This window comes from Jaculus jaculus, chromosome 9 (genome assembly GCF_020740685.1).
Source record: "Jaculus jaculus isolate mJacJac1 chromosome 9, mJacJac1.mat.Y.cur, whole genome shotgun sequence".
Lineage (NCBI taxonomy): Eukaryota > Metazoa > Chordata > Mammalia > Rodentia > Dipodidae > Jaculus > Jaculus jaculus.
The window spans coordinates 19410039-19427131 of record NC_059110.1 but is presented as its reverse complement, the minus strand read 5'-3'; the positions used below and the strand labels follow the sequence as shown (position 1 = coordinate 19427131).

Below are 17093 nucleotides of genomic sequence, written 5' to 3'. Positions count from 1 at the left end.
GAATTCAATACGTAGTTACGGGCTGGCAAATCCTACTACCATTGCATCCCAAGTGCTAGGATTAAAGGCATACACCACCACACTGGACTTTAAAATATATCTTTTTAAATAAAAGAAGTATTAGAAATTGGAATTGTGGGGCAAAGGCAAAACATGCTTTTCTGATTTTAATATTTAATTTTATTTAAAAACACTTGATTTTCTCAGCAAAACATTATTGTTTTGTGGCTTTCTGTAAATACATATTTGTAAAAATGTATTAAAATTACCCAAAGGATGGAAGAGAAACTGATACTGTAGGTTTCCTACATTTTATAGTGTCAACCATGTACAGTGATGGAATGGTGTCATCTGGATGTGAACTGTGATGAACTTAACTTGTGAATGCTTTCATTCTTAATTCAACAAATGAAACAAAAAGATTCTTAGCTAATAATCTCCAACTTGGGACAGCATGAATGGTTAAAAATAAAGGCAGAGAATAGGGAAAGGGAACAAAGAACAAATATTTAAAAAATGAGGCAGATTGATTTACATCCAACCATATTGGTTATTATAATAGTAGATAGAAATATACTAAATAATAAAAGGCAGAGATTATCAGGCTGTAAATGAAAGCAAGAGCTAGTTATCTGCTGTTTGCAAAAATCCCACTTTAAATGCCACGTGTTTTCATGGTTATTTTTGTACTGTGTAAGTCTAAAACTGTTTACCAAACAAATTGAAAATGGAGTAAATTTAAATTGTTCAGATAAAATGCAACTGTTCAATGACTTTTAGTTTGCCTAATACTTTTTTTCTTCCAATAATTGATGTGATTGGATGCAGTAGAGCATGTCACACAGGGACAATACCAAGTTTCATAGCCAGCGCTGTGTTCTTATGCCTGTGAGGCTTAGTGTAGAATTACCTGTAATTCTGTCTTTTCAGAACTATGACAAAAATTTCAAGTCCTAAGTTTTTATTAGTTAGTAAGAAAAAACATGTGTAACTTTTACTTTTTAAATTTATATATATAAATATATTTTTTAAAATTTATTTGCGCGCGCGCGCGCGCGCGAGAGAGAGAGAGAGAGAGAGAGAGGGGGGGGGGGGCAGATAGAGAAAGACAATGGGCACACCAGAGCTTTCAGCTGCTGCAAACTCCAGATGCATCTGGCTCTAGGGAATTAAACCTGGGTCTTTTGGCTTTGCAGACAAGTGCCCCAACTGCTAAAGCATCTCTAAGGCCCTCATTTTTTTTTTTCCCTTTCTTAGAGTAATCAGTAATTAGTAAATGTTAATTATGTTAATTAAAAATGTTAAACAAAGATAAAATTAAACTTTTATTTTTGAAAAACTCTTCCAAAAGTACTTTAGTCAGTTCATTCTGTAAAAGAAATTTTTATTGCAAGGCTTGGAATTAAGCGACATACATGGAGTCCATGCCCTTAAGCTCCTCAGCACACAGGATCTTTGCGAATTTGGTGAGGGCACAAGACCTTATCTAAGACAGATTGGAGGTATGTGAACTGTGCCCGTGTCACGGGTCATGTGGAAAGGAGAAGCTGGAGCAAAGCAGGGGTGAGAAGTCTCTTTGGAGACCTTCATGAAGGCATGTAATCTGTTGGTGTGTTCCAGGTCATACGGAAAGGAGAGGTGAGCTGCTGCTGGATCTGCACGGCCTGCAAGGAGAATGAGTTTGTGCAGGATGAGTTCACCTGCAGAGCCTGTGACCTGGGATGGTGGCCCAATGCCGAGCTGACAGGTAGGAGCAGCCTCCCCGGGCGGTCGGGCCTCTGATAAGTGCCCTTCCCAATACGTCCATGTGAGCTCCTCCCCTGGGATGTACGGGCCACAGTGCTCCTGCTAGACAGGATGCACAAGCTCTTCAGGTCCTGGACAACGGGTTTCATTTAAATATAAGTACAAGCGAATTGATAGGGGGTAGGACATTTTGTCACAGGGTTAGTTTCTCTTTAACATTTCGTGAGGAGTTCCCTAGCCTAGCCCACTGAATTCATATTTTTGCAACCATTTCTTAGACATGTACTATGTAGGAGTTACTACAGTAGACCCAAAAGGTACAAAAGTAACTGAGGGGCTGGAGAGATGGCTTAGCGGTTAAGCGCTTGCCTGTGAAGCCTAAGGACCCCGGTCTGAGGCTCGGTTCCCCAGGTCCCACGTTAGCCAGATGCACAAGGGGGCGCACGCGTCTGGAGTTCGTTTGCAGTGGCTGGAAGCCCTGGCGCGCCCATTCTCTCTCTCTCCCTCTATCTGTCTTTCTCTCTGTGTCTGTTGCTCTCAAATAGATAAATAAAAAATGAACAAAAAAAAATTAAAAAAAAAAAAAAAGTAACTGAGGTACAATCCTAACTTTCCATTTTTTTTTTAAAGCTGTATGCCACCATGCCTGGCATTTTGTCAACTGTTATTTTTATTTTATTTTATTTTTATTTTAAGATGGGGGAGGGAGAGAGAAAAGAGAGCAAGAGAGAGAGAGAGAGAGGATGGCTACACCAGGGCCTCTAACTGTTGCAAAGGAACTCCCGATGCCTATACCACCTTGTGAATCTGGCTTACGTGGAACCTAGAGAATCAAACCTGGGTCCTTAGGCTTCACAGGCAAGTGCCTTAACCACTAAGCCATCTCACCAAACCCCTAACTTTCCATTTTATTGCATGTGTGTTTTGAGACAGTCTCGCTTTGTAGTCCAAGGTAATCTTGAACTTGTTGCAATCCTCCTGCCTCAGCCTCTCAGGTGCTGGGATGACAGGTGTGAGCCACCATGCCTGCTATAATCCGAGCTTGTTATTTTGCTTAGAATTCTATCAGGGAAGAAACAGGAACATAAGTAGATTAATGTGAAAGAGGTTCTGGGGACTGGGGAGATGACTCCATGGTTAAGAGTGCTTCTTGCATGAGTGTGAGGGTCTGAGAAGGACTTGAGATGTTTGGGTTCAGTTTTCTGGCCCCCATGTAAATGGCTGATTGTGTCCACACACACCTGTAATGCCCATCATGCTTGTGACCCCCATCATGTTGGGGAGCAGAGTGTGCAGAATCACTGGGGCTCTGAACACAGCATTCTTCAGAATCAGTAAGCGACTTCAGCTCAAGGAGACAAGTGCCTGAGCAGTGGAGGAGGGCCACCTGATGTTCTCCTCTCGCCTCTGCACGTGTGCTTAAGGGGCACGTGCATCTGGACATGCGCGTGCATATTCCACACATACATGCACCACACATACAACACGCATGCACAAGGGGTAAGTGGAGAAATAGCTATGAAGCATTAAAATACCTTTTAGGCAAATGCAATGAAAGGAATTTTAGAAAGTAGAAAAATAGATGGCTGGAAAGCTTTAATCTGCTTGTGAGAAACCATGGAGAAAATAAATTGGGTTGGTCATTGGATACCAAAAGTGGAGAGAAATATGACTTGTAGAACACTAGTGGTGATGGACAAGTATTTTTTTAAACTTTTGTTTATTTACTTATTTATTGGAGATAGAGATAATGGAAGAAGCACAGACAGAGAATGGGTGCACCAGGGCCTCTGTCCGTAGCAAATGAACTCCAGATACATGTGCCACCTTGTGCATCTTGCTTTACATGAGAACTGTGGAAACGAACCCAGGTAGTTCAGCTTTGCAGGAAAGCGCCTTAACCACCAAGCCATCTCTCCAGCCCAATGGTCAGTGATTTTTACATGATGTGGCCTATGTCATCATGATTCCTGTTTCCAGAAGGATAGACCCAATGACAGTGGGGAGATCAGACCAGAGGGGAAACAGCAACTGGAAGCTGTTGATCCTAAGGGTCAATTTAAAAGGTGTGGACTAGGGCAGCTGCAGTTAGAATAAAGACAAATGAATGAATGCAAGACATGGTTCAGTAGTAGAATTGATGGAGCCATGATGTATTGGTTATGTGAGCTTGTAACTTCCAAAGAATGATGATGTTTTTCACAGCCCCTAGTAGGAGTTCACAAATAACAGATGTTTCAGAAATATTTGCATAACTTTTAAGTCATAAATCACTCAAAATCTTTATCACCTGAGTACATATAGATTTTACAAGGTTACCCCTTCATCTTCGAATGGGGTCGTGGAGGAAGCCTAGAGACATGAGGCTGTGTGCCTGAAGTCAGGAGACAAGTTCAAGGCAGAACACAGGACCCAAATTCCTGATCTCATGACTCCCTGGGTACCGTTTAAAACCTTCAGAAAAGCTAACAGTCCTGCTCATTGCTAACTTTTTGTATTTGATCTTAAATAAGGAATGTGTGGTTTGTTTTTTAAAGCCTTTAGTAAGTAGAACCAGGTCACATAGCTAAATTTATACTTACCCGGAACTTCCTTGCAAGATGTTAACCTTGTTTGAAACAAATCGACTATCAGAAAACTTAGAAATCACCTAAGACAGAGATGCATTTTACTATTTGTGTATGTGTGTGTGTGAATGTGTGTATGGGTGTTCATGACATAGAATACATGTGGGGATCAGAGGTGTCTGTCCTCTCCATGCACTTTTTTGAGATAGGGCATTATTGTTTGCCACTGTGAACCCCAGTCGAGCTGGCTGGCCACCTTTGGATATCTCCTGGTTCCACTTTTCATTGCAATAGGTTATTCAGATCATAGACACACGACACTCGTTCTCTGAGAAGGCATTTATTTTTATTTATTTATTTATTTTTTGTTCATTTTTATTTATTCATTTGAGAGTGACAGGGGGGAGGGGCAGACAGAGAGAGAGAGAGAGAGAGAGAGAGAGAGGGAGAGAATGGGCGCGCCAGGGCTTCCAGCCACTGCAAATGAACTCCAGCTGTGTGCGCCCCCTTGTGCATCTGGCTAATGTGGGTCCTGGGGAATCGAGCCTCGAACTGGGGTCCTTAGGCTTCACAGGCAAGCGTTTAACCACTAAGCCATCTCTCCAGCCCTTATTTTTATTTTAAGAATAGGAACTTAGGTGGGGTTATTTTTAACTATTTTATTTATTTACTTAATTATTTAAGAGAGAGGGGCAAGGAGAGAGAGAGAATAGGCACACCAAGGCCTGTAGCCACTGCAAATTAACTCCAGAGACATGTGCTACTTTGTGCATCTGCCTTTGTGTGGATTCTGGGGAGTCAAACCTGGGTCCTTTGGCTTTGCAGGCAAGTGCCTTAACTGCTAAGCCATCTCTCCAGCCCAAGATGGCAATATTTTTGAGGGTACAAACTGTAACTACTACACTCAATGATCTTTATATTCTTTAGTTTAAGAACTAGCTTTGCTGCTTCCATGTTCTTTAAAGTTTCTCAGGAAATACCTCCAGGGAGTTTTATTCTCTAGTTCCATAGAACCAGTAGAAAGGATGGGACCTCTCTGTGTCCTTCCTACTGAGAAATACTGTTCATGGGCTCAAGCGTGGTGCGTTGAACAGAGTAGCTGCATAATAACCAATGTTGGTAAAACGGAGAGATTAGAAAGAAGGGACTCAGCCAGTTCTGTCCAGATCAATGCACTGTGGACCCATGGTTTTCCCCCACAGGCAAAGCCCAGAGGTCTCCACACAATACCATTCATCCCAGGGTCCCATGCACTACGTATATAGGCAAGGAAAAGTCTTTCAAATGTTCTTCTGGACTCGTGCCTCCCTCTCACTCACATTTTTCCCCCTCTTTCTGAGTTTTGTCCTCATCCAGAAGGCTTGCTTCCTGCTGAGTTCTTGTCAACCAGCTGCCAGAAAGGGCCATTGTGCTTGAGCTAGGGCTGACTCAGCAGTTGCTCCCCCTCCTGCTTGACTGAGATCACAGTTGACTGGGAAGACATGTAGAGGAAAAAGCGATTTCTTTCTCAGGTTGATCTTAAAAGTCAGAAGTACTGGCTTTGAGGTGCAAGAGGTTTTTTTTTTTAATATTTTTTTGTGGTTATTTTTATTTTTATTTGAGAGTGACAGACAGAGAGAGAAAGAGGCAGATAGAGAGAGAGAGAGAGAGAGAGAGAGAGAGAGAGAGAGAGAGAGAGAGAGAATGGGCGCACCAGGGCCTCCATCCACTGCAAACGAACTCCAGACGTGTGAGCCCCCTTGTGCATCTGGCTAATGTGGGTCCTGGAGAATCGAGCCTCGAACCGGGGTCCTTAGGCTTCACAGGCAAGTGCTTAACCGCTAAGCCATCTCTCCAGGGGCCCCCTTTTTTTCCCTCTTGTCTGCATTCTTTTGAGCTTTCCCAAACTTTTCTAGCTGCTCTGTTTCATAAGAGTTAGAGCTCATACATGAGAAAAAAAGATACCATTTGAAAACATTAAAATATTTTTACAAGAAAGATGTAATATGTTGTAATAACAGAACTTTTAAAAAGATGTTTTTGAGATCCAGTATCACTGCGGAGCCCGTTGAGTTTACCCCATAGCCTTGACAAGCCTCAAACTTAAGATCCACTTGCTTTCGCTTTACTGGTGCCGAGATTGTAGGAGGTGGGTTACGGTACCGGTACCGTCTGCACTTTCATTATGATGGAGCTCAACGTTGTATATCTTGTGGGTTTATTGCCTGACTATTGCCAAATGCTTACTCCCATTGATTGAAATTCATCTTGATACAACATGAAAGAAATCCTCTACGACCATGTGACCATGAATAGGTAAATAACAAGCCATTGATATTTCTAAAGACATCATATATGATGGTGGTGACCTGCCACACACATAAAAGTCACTTTAACAGTCAAATGAGTTGAATCAGGCAACCTCTCCCAATGCCTTTATCTCTCCCAACCGGCTACCGTTGGATCACAAATCCAGACTAATCTGTAAATATTGCCTCTACTAACTTCAGGACATACACCTCTCATGCTAATTTATGCTTCTTTTCTGATGATACCTATTGTCTAAGCATGTTTTTCTTTAGTCTCAAACCTGAAAGGAAAACTAGATTCCATTTGACATGTAGTCTAGTCAGCACCCTGTCAGGCACAGAACAGGGCAATGTGTGGCTGTTGTTGCTATGGCAGCAGTATTTCCAAAGAGGAAACCCACCAGCACAGAACACCAGACATCAGTGGAAATAATTCAAAGAGTAAAGATATTGCTTTTAAGTAGATGTTTTGCTTTCATGAGTGAGGTATATTTGTGACAAACTTTCATCTAAAAAGTGACCTCATTCGTTGAGAAGACATTTTTTTTTAAGTGAAGATAAAGTTGGTTAAAATGTATTAAAGTCACTGTTAGAGATAGCTACTATGTTTACAGCAAAGATATTTGTGTGAATGAATAAACATGTTTATAACTAACTTTAAAATATTTTTTGGCTATGAAGAAAAGTTAGTATATTTCTCAGAGGAGGTGCTTCTGGAAGCTTTTAAGTATTTCATGCTTTGTCTTAAGAATGCGCATTTTAATTCCATACATAAATTTCATGCTTCATTTCTTATGATTCGTAAACATAGCTCCTTTCTGTGATGATATGTAACTTGACAGAAATTAATTCATGGACCAATTATAAGCAATGCAAAAATACTTTTTAAAATATCAAATAGTATAAAATTTCTCTAAAAGGCTGACAACACTAAGCATTCTCATTTAAAAAACAGAAATTTGACTTTATTGTTTTCCATCCCAATAATCACTGTGACTTCTCACACTATTACCTTGTCATTTATTTAATTCTACAACATACCCTGCCACCTGTTTTGTGCAAGATGCTTTTGGAGAAATAGGGAAGCATACAAAAATCTTCACATGAAAAAAGAAAAAAAAATCTTCACATGAGATTAGCTAGGCAGTTGATTATAAGTCCTTCTCTGTGGATGTGTTAAAAATGACATATGAGCACAGAGAAAGAAGCAATTATTTTTCTCTTGGAGGAAATAAAAATGCCTTTACAAAAGAAGGAATGATTAAGCTACATATTGAAGTAGAAATAGAAATTCACCTAGTAGGTAATTGATAATAATGAAATAACTAAGGATGGCATTCTGATGAAGACATATCATCATGAAGTACTATTGTAAATGTTATGAATTGCCCTAAGATACTTTGGGTAAAATAATTGCTGCCTTTCATCATTTCTTGATTCATGCTAAATTTCACTTGACCCAGTTAGAAAGAAATATGTGAGATTACATTTTAGACGTTTCTAATACATTTGGATATTACAAACTACCAAATACTTTAATTTACTTTTTTTTGAGAAATCTTATACTATTAGATATTACAAAGAAAAAGTAGCCTCTGGTCCTCAGATCAGAATTATTACCACTTCTCTGATTGTACCCAGTTATTTGTAGCCTGCTTAAAAGAAACTGACTTCTATGATGCCTTTGCATTCTCTAATTCCTGTAACCATGGATACTTGCCAAACTTTCAAATTTTCTGAGCTTCAGATGTAAAATGCACAACTCTCACAATGTCTTTCCTCCTATCTCAGAGTTGAGAATATCTGGGATACTACTTAAAGGCAGTTGCTATCCAGTCCCCATCTCTTCTCACCTGGAGGTATCCCCAAATATCCAGGGGGGTGAAACTGGTTTTTACACCCCCAAAGAAGACTTTATAGCCAATTCCACCAGGATCTTGGCAAAGCAATTGCTTCTCAAATTCAGGATGTCTAAAAAAAAGTGGGAAAGTCAAGGAAAAGAAAATACCAATCTTTATGAATTCTATTCAAGATATAAATTACCATTCCTAATCTCTAGGGGATTTTTGTTTTGGATGAGTCTGGATTAATGCTGAAGAGCCTGGTTTCCACGTATGGAAAGAGTCTAGCATCTTTCCATGAGAAAGCACCTACAGTGGAGTTGCAAGTATGTACTAGGTTTTGTCATGACAAGTGCTACTGTTATTGTACAGGAATGCTTTGTTTTCTAGACAAGGACATCCTTTTTTTTTTTTTATTTGTACAAGACATACCATTCAGGACAGTTATTTTTTCAGCCATACTTGGACAACTTTATGATTACCTGTGGAGATGCCTTAGATCTGTCTTTGACTTTTGACTACGTTATAGGAACTGTGTTTTGAAGCATGCCGAGTTTGAAATTTCACTGATGACAGCCAGTGAAATCCATCAATAAACCATCTCACTGATTTTTCTTGGCATAACCAATTCAACAGGGTGACTCGGCTTCGTGGCTTCAGGGTGATAAAAAGACTCAAACTGGGAATTTTTGCCTTGAGCAGTCAGTCGCAAAGCTAGTATTCATCAAACAGTTTGGAAGCTCACTCTCTGGAAGCCTATTTGTGGATGAATAACAGCTTGCACCTGGTTCTCTCTTGATTTCTTGGTGCTGATTTGCATTCATTTTGCCACAATATACATTTTGCCTTTAAATGAAAACATGATATGGGTATGATCTATGAGTCTTCTGAAGCCATTCAAATTTCTGAACCCATGCTATCATTGCAATATGCAAAATATATTGGAAACGTTAGTGTCGTATCTCTATGTTATTTCTCAAGCTATCTTGACTAACAATAGCTGGCTATAATTAAGTCACTAAATTAGAGCACTGGCTGTCAAAATCTAGGCTGAGGCAGATTTCTTGGCTAGTAAGGGAAAGAATGAAGGTGGGATCAGGTTTGTGTAACGTCAAATCAGCAAGAACAATAAAGCATGGGTAAGTAAGTATGTACAGAAGTGTGATGTGCACAGCAGTGTCACGTGTGGTTAGTATTTGCTCCAAACTGCTTGGATTAGCAACTTACTTTGCTGGGTCTTTGGCGTCTAGAAACTTTTCACCAGAAGCGCAGTATAAAAAAAATCAAAAATCTCTGTAATATGTAGTGGATAATTAAGATTTCATTTTGCAAAGGATTGAAAACTTTATAAGGATAGCCTTATAAAGCTTGAATTCATGACTAACCACTGAATTCATACATTAGAATATTCTAGCTAAAAACAAACAAGCAACAACAACAACAACAACAACAACAACAAAAAATAGAGCATATTTTAGCCACTGTCAGGATTATATCTTTACAAGACAGGAATGTGTCAGTCTCTTCCATTTGAAGATGCTCTAAGAATTCTTTTGTGTCTTTCAGTGCCCCACTTTCATAATGTTTGAGATATAACTTATAAATTAAAGCTGGTGTTGTGGTGCAGACCCTTAATCCCAGCACTCAGGAGGCAGAGGTAGGATTGCTGTGAGCTCGAGGCCACCCTGAGACTACATAGTGAATTCCAGGTCAGCCTGAACCACATTGAAACCCTAACCAAAACACTAAAAAAAAAAAGTTATAAATTAAGTGTAAACTGGCCACCTCCCTGCTAACCTGGAACTGCTTTCCCATCAACATTTAAGTTGGTGGCCAGTTTGTCTCTCCTAAAATGAATAGTTTCATTTTTTCCGCGAGGATTTAATTCACTGTTCATCTTGTAGCCTATCTGGTGTTACAAGGTTATTTTTCTGGTTTTACTAATGTTATTGTCATGAGTGCTACATGATCAGTGAGTAATTTTGAGAGATGCCAGCCATTAGTGTTTATCTGTATTCCTTTGATTTAGCACTGATTCTATAATGCTCTCCAGACTGTTTGTTATTTTTTTTTATCAATTTTAGAAATGTCCCTTTTCATTTTCAGTAACACTTATAAAGTAAAACAATAAGTCATGATATAATATTTAAGTATTCATATATCTGTTCTGAACAGGAAGATCTCTACTTTTTTACTTTTTTGGATTTGTTCAAGATAGGGTCCCACTCTAGACCAGGATGACCTGGAACTCACTCTGTGGTCCTAGGATTGCCTTGAACTCAGAGTGAAAGAAGTTAAATTCAAAACCAAACCAAGGGGTGGAGGGATGGCTTAGCGGTTAAGGTGCTTGCCTGCAAAGCCAAAGGACCCAGATTCGATTCCCCAGAACCCACATTAGCCAGATGCACAAGGGGTGGGGGAGGCATGTGTCTGGAGTTCATTTGCAGAGGCTGGAGGCCTTGGCGCACCCATTCTCTCTCTGTCAAATAAATAAATAAATAAATAAATAAATAAATAAATAAATAAACAAAACAAAACCAAGCAAAAATTTCACATGAAATGATTGTAGATACAGGTAAACATTAGCAAAAGCAGTGAGAGTAACAAGGGATTAAATAGGTATATAAAATATTATTTATTGAATTGTATCTCTAAAAGCAAAACGTTTGTTGGCATTATAAAATAAATCTAATTATGAAATGGTGTACCTCAGACCCGAAGTTTGAAATCCTTAGTATAAAGATGGGTATAGTTGCTTTGTATAAATATCTAAGTTCAGTGACCTTATATAAAGACCTACATAGTTACATATTCTAAAACAAATTTAGCAACAAGAACGTGGGAAAACTGCCAGAATTAGAATGTTATTGAGACTGAGTCATCTGTAGTCTGTGGGGGATGACATTTGGGACTGAGTGGTCAGTTGTGAGGGTTTTGAGAGGTCTGACTATTGAATATAGGATGGAGGAGTGGGCAGTGAGTGGACCTGTTCTCTCAGCGCCACGAGTAAGTGTTTCCAAATGAATCTCTTGAAAGTAGTCTTGGTGAAATCTCTAAAAACATCAGAGGTAGTGTGTTCCTTGTCTCCTAGTTCTGAACCTGTTATGCCAATCCACTATGCATAGAACATGTTGAGATGAAGAAAGTTTCAATGTTCTGAGCATGTATTACGTAGTTAGTTCAGTAAGACTGGCATGGCTGTCTGTGTACTCAACCTATGCAGACGTCATTCTTAACACTATAGTGCAGTGGTTCCACACCATTTACATTGCACTGGTTATCATAAGTAACCTGGAGATGATTTAAAGGACATAGGAAGATGGTATAGGTCATTACAAATGTTACACCATCCAAGGCAAGGAGCACGGATATTGTGCTGTCAGCCAGGATATGTTAAGCATGTCCCCGTGGGTACTGGGGCAGAGTTCTATGGGAATTAAAAAACCAAATCAGGGCTGGAGAGATGGCTTATCAGTTAAGCGCTGGCCTGTGAAGCCTAAGGACCCCAGTTGGAGGCTCGATTCCCCAGGACCTACGTTAGCCAGATGCACAAGGGGGTGCACGCATCTGGAGTTCATTTGCAGTGGCTAAGGGCCCTGGAATGCCCGTTTTCTCCCTCTCTTTCTCTGCCTCTTCCTCTCTCTGTTTCTCTCAAATAAATAAATAAAAATAAACAAAAAATTTAAAAAACAACAGGGGCTGGAGAGATAGTTTAGTGGTTGAGGGGCTGGCAAGTGAAGCCAAAGGACCCAGGTTCAATTCCTTAGTACCCACGTAAAGGAGGTGCATGTGTCTGGAGTTTGTTTGCAGTGGCTGGGGCCCTGGCATGCCCGTTTTTTCTCTCCCTTTATCTTTCTCTGGCTCTCTCTCATTCTCTATCTCTTAAATAAATAATAAATAAAATTTTAAAACACACCAAAACATAAATACTGAATTTATTGCTTACTACAGCAAAGGATAGCTATACCTGTCAGATAGATTTTCTCTCATCAGAAGACATAGCACATTTATAACAGGTTTTTGGAAAGTGTGGGGTCTAGGATGGATAAACTTTCAGAGAGCATAAACTGGTTGCATATATAGTGTTTATATGAGACTTTTGTTGATTGATCGACATTCATTTGTTGAAATGAATGTGTCCCTGGCTGGGTGGTCACCAGAAGTGAGAAATAAGACTTGTTGATTAATGTGAAAAAAATATGTTCATCTAAGTGAGTTTGTGTTCCTTCTGCTGGTTCCTTGGTGCCATAGCTAAAGAACAGTGAGACTACCCCTAATTTTATTGAAATGGTTTTAGTATCACAATTTGGGAAATACCAGCTCAGATCAAACACAAATTCTGGCAAAGGAATTGTCTCCAGAGCATAATAACATTTTCTTTCAGTGAAACACAAAACTGATTTTATTCTTTTATCAAGAGGGAAAACATAACCGAAGCAATTAGAAACACAGTGCTGGTCTCTCAAGAGATGGGCGAAGATTAGTTTCATCCTGCTTTGGAATGTCTATTAGGGATAAGAGCTCAGAAGCCAGCAAACACCACATTCAATCCATACATGATTAAAGGGATTTTAGCTAAATAATACAGAATCCTGTGGCAAGCAAGAAAGTGTAGATTGTTTTACAAATTCAAATTAATTTTATGCATAAAATATTGTGATGGCCAATTTTTTATATGAACTATAAGTCCCTATGGACAATGTCTACATGAAGTTTTTTTTTTTTTTTAACCTCTAGTTTACTTCTTACTAACATCTTGTATTTTCTTATCACTGCTTAACCCATTAGGGGAAAGATTTTTTTTTTCCTGAAAATGTAGAATAAAACCTCATTTATGCTGTGATAGCCATTTCCAAAGCAAGTATTGAAAGAAAAGATACTTTGTGGATAAGTTTGTTACAGGTTGTTATAGGATTAAACTTGGGGACATGTTTATCCTTGGAAGACAATGGAGTATCTCTGTGTAATATGGACAGATTTTATCAAAAAAAAAAAAGCATAAGATAACATAAATCTTGAAGGATGTGCGTGTAGCTATATCTCTGGTAACTATGAGCTGTTTCATGATGGCTCAGCAGAAATTTGAGATTCTGATGAACACGATCTCTTTCACCACAGGCTGTGAGCCCATCCCCGTGCGCTACCTGGAGTGGAGCAACATCGAGTCCATCATAGCCATCGCTTTTTCTTGCCTGGGCATCCTGGTGACCATGTTTGTCACCCTTGTCTTTGTGCTGTACCGGGACACACCTGTAGTCAAATCTTCCAGTCGAGAGCTCTGCTACATCATCCTGGCTGGCATCTTCCTGGGCTACGTGTGCCCTTTCACTCTCATTGCCAAACCGACCACCACATCCTGCTACCTCCAGCGCCTCTTGGTTGGCCTTTCTTCAGCCATGTGCTACTCCGCTTTAGTGACAAAAACCAACCGTATTGCACGCATCCTGGCTGGCAGCAAGAAGAAGATATGCACCCGGAAGCCCCGGTTCATGAGTGCCTGGGCCCAGGTGATCATTGCCTCCATCCTGATTAGTGTGCAGCTGACACTGGTAGTAACCTTGATCATGATGGAGCCTCCCTTTCCCATCCTGTCCTACCCCAGTATCAAAGAGGTCTACCTTATCTGCAATACCAGCAACCTGGGTGTGGTGGCCCCCGTGGGCTACAACGGTCTCCTCATCATGAGCTGCACCTACTATGCCTTCAAGACCCGCAACGTGCCAGCCAACTTCAACGAGGCCAAGTACATCGCCTTCACCATGTACACCACCTGCATCATCTGGCTGGCTTTCGTGCCCATTTACTTTGGGAGCAACTACAAGATCATCACCACCTGCTTTGCAGTGAGCCTCAGCGTGACGGTGGCCCTGGGCTGCATGTTCACTCCCAAGATGTACATCATCATCGCCAAGCCCGAGAGGAACGTCCGCAGTGCCTTCACCACCTCGGATGTAGTCCGCATGCACGTTGGTGATGGCAAGCTGCCCTGCCGTTCCAACACTTTCCTCAACATTTTCCGAAGAAAGAAGCCGGGGGCAGGGAATGCCAAGTGAGTTGTCCCATCTGGGGGTCTTGGTTTCTTGCTCTTTCTGTGTGTGTGTCCATCCTTTGGTCTGTCTCTTCTTCCCTCCTTCTCTCATTTGTCTAAATTCTTTATTCCTTCCTGCCACTTTTGCAAAGCTTTGTAAATCTCACATTCTCTTGTGATGAGAATGTCATGCTAAAAGGATTCTTTGTTCTCATTTCTTGGATGCAGTAAGAAGCAACTGTGAACTGAGTATATCCCAGGCTTTCTCTAGAAGCTCAAACTGCAGTCTTCAGGAATGTTGTTCCTTCCATGTCATTTCACCCTTTATCGGGCCTCAACATCCCTTTGGGTTCTGGGTCAGAAATGTAAGCTCCAGTTCTAATTTAAAGTTTAGACTGTGGTTGAAGATAGTGTCTGATTTAGTTTTGTCCTGATACCACACGTCATTATTCACCTGGGGTGGGGGGAGGCAAGAAACTAAACACTCTGGAGAAATTGCCATTTCAAAATTGGATTGCAACTGAGCACCAAGCGTATCCTGAAATAATGTCCCTGAAGAAACAGCTTTATCACAGTTCTTTTACTTATTAAACTTTAATGCATATTGTAATAAAGATGTTCCACAAAGTTACCCGTGATTGGGGCTACCTCTGCTTCAAGGTCATGATCAAAATGGTTTCTTAACTCACAAAGCAAAACATAAATAAGGAACCAGATAAAAGTGTCAAGCTTTAAACTCAAATGTCAATGTCAAGGTTATTTAGATTCTGGCAAGTCTGCGGAGTAATAAACCTTGCATAATACCTTTTTTCTATGCTTCTCTAAATCCTGGGTGAAGACCTAGAAGTTAAAATTTCATATGTGACATCTTACTGAGATCTATGAAAGCAAATTCCATGTGGTATTTACAATTTTTTTTTAAATTACACAGACACTTGAAGTTTTTAAGGTAATTGATTTTTTTCTAAGCAGGAAGTAACTTTTCCATTAACAGGATTAAGTTTTCTCTTTGAGATGATCTTTAAAACAGTTTTATAACTTCAATAGTAACAGTTATGCTATGTGTACCATTTTATAACTATTTGATCTACAGCTGGTCCATAAGCAAAGGAATGGATGTTATTTTTGTCCACTTTGTAACTGAGTAAACTAAGTATCTATACATTTATGTAACTTTTAGTTATAGTTCTCCTTAGACTTTCTTTGCTTGAGTCTTAAATTGAGATAAAATTTATCTTAATATATATCAACAATCTACATGCACTGGAATCATTCTTGTCAAGCAGAAATATGACCATCTCTTACAGAAATCATATAATTTGTGGCTGTGGGTGGGATAATCTTTGGGGAAATATACCTCTGAAATCTGTAGCATTTGTCACTTCAAGTGAAAACATCCTTAAGTTTTATCAACATTAGAATAAAGCCAATAATTTCAAGTTCAATTTCACAGTCTTTTAAAATATTTTTTAAGTTTATTTTACCTTTTTTTTTTTTGAGAGAGAGAGAGAGAGAGAGAGAGAGAGAGAGAGAGAGAGAGAGAGAGAGGAAATAGAATGGACATGTCAGGGCTTCTAGCCACTGTAGAAATAAACTTCAGAAGCATGTGCCACCTTGTTCATCTGGCTTACAAGGGTCCTGGAGAGTAGAGAATGGGTCCTTTGGCTTTGTAAGAAAGTACCTTAACCACTAAGCCATCTGTCCAACCCTCTATGCTTGTGTTGATGTCCTGGCATATGCATTTTTTAAGGCTCTCCCGGTGGTGTTTTGGGATGGATGAGGACAGCTGTTAAAGAGAACTATGACTAATGATTCTTACTCAGCACCTGGTGTTAAAATGACAATAAAGATAAGTTACTTTCTCATTGCTGAGACAAAATACCTGCTTAGTTGAGGAAGAGATTATTTTGGGCTTACAGTTTCAGAGGTTAGAGGTCTATGGTGATGGCAAGGGCATCATATCATCACATCAGTAGGGAGAACATAGAGAAAGAGAGCACTGGGCTATAAAAGCTCAAGGCCCATTCCCAGTGACACACTTCCTCTAGCATGGCTCCATCTCCTAAAGGTTCCACAACCTTCTCAAACAGTGCCACCAACTAGGGACCAAGTGTTCAACCATATGAGTCTATGAGGGACATTTTACATATAAACTGTTACAGAGTACTTTGGCATTATATTGGTGATCCTTGCATTTCTCAAATGGCCAGACATTGTCACACATTTGGACCACTTTCCCATACCCTTTGCTGATTTCCTTATAATTTAAGAAAATTCCCTTCATGATTATGAATTTAGACTTTAATTTCATTTGTGATTCTGCACTTGGGAGAAAGAAAAAATCAACTGAGTCTAACTTAGCTTAATTGGTTGTCTTGAAAGTAGTTTCTCCACTACAATAACTATTAGCTATAATTTATTAAGCATTATCAGATTGCTCTGTTAATAAATTTAGTTTTAATTAATAATTATAACATGCAGCTTAGTCCAATTTGTAACTTCTTCAGTATGCTCTGTGTAATGAGCTAACCCAGAGAAGGTATCTGGGGCCAACTTCTATGGAAAACTATCATCTGTTTATTCAAATTTCTCATTTATTCTGCTATTGCAGCTCTCTATGAGA

The 17093-nt window shown here is 39.7% G+C and overlaps 1 protein-coding gene across 3 annotated transcripts in view; it reads left to right on the top strand.

Moving 5' to 3' along the window:
* Positions 1-17093, top strand: part of Grm1 (glutamate metabotropic receptor 1) — a 426514-nt gene that overhangs the window by 370832 nt on the left and 38589 nt on the right. For all 3 annotated transcript variants that reach the window (XM_004651140.2, XM_004651143.2, XM_004651144.2), the window contains exons 7-8: positions 1621-1747; positions 13561-14491. In XM_004651140.2, the coding sequence (XP_004651197.2) occupies positions 1621-1747; positions 13561-14491 (1058 nt within the window). The remainder of the gene's footprint in view (positions 1-1620; positions 1748-13560; positions 14492-17093) is intronic.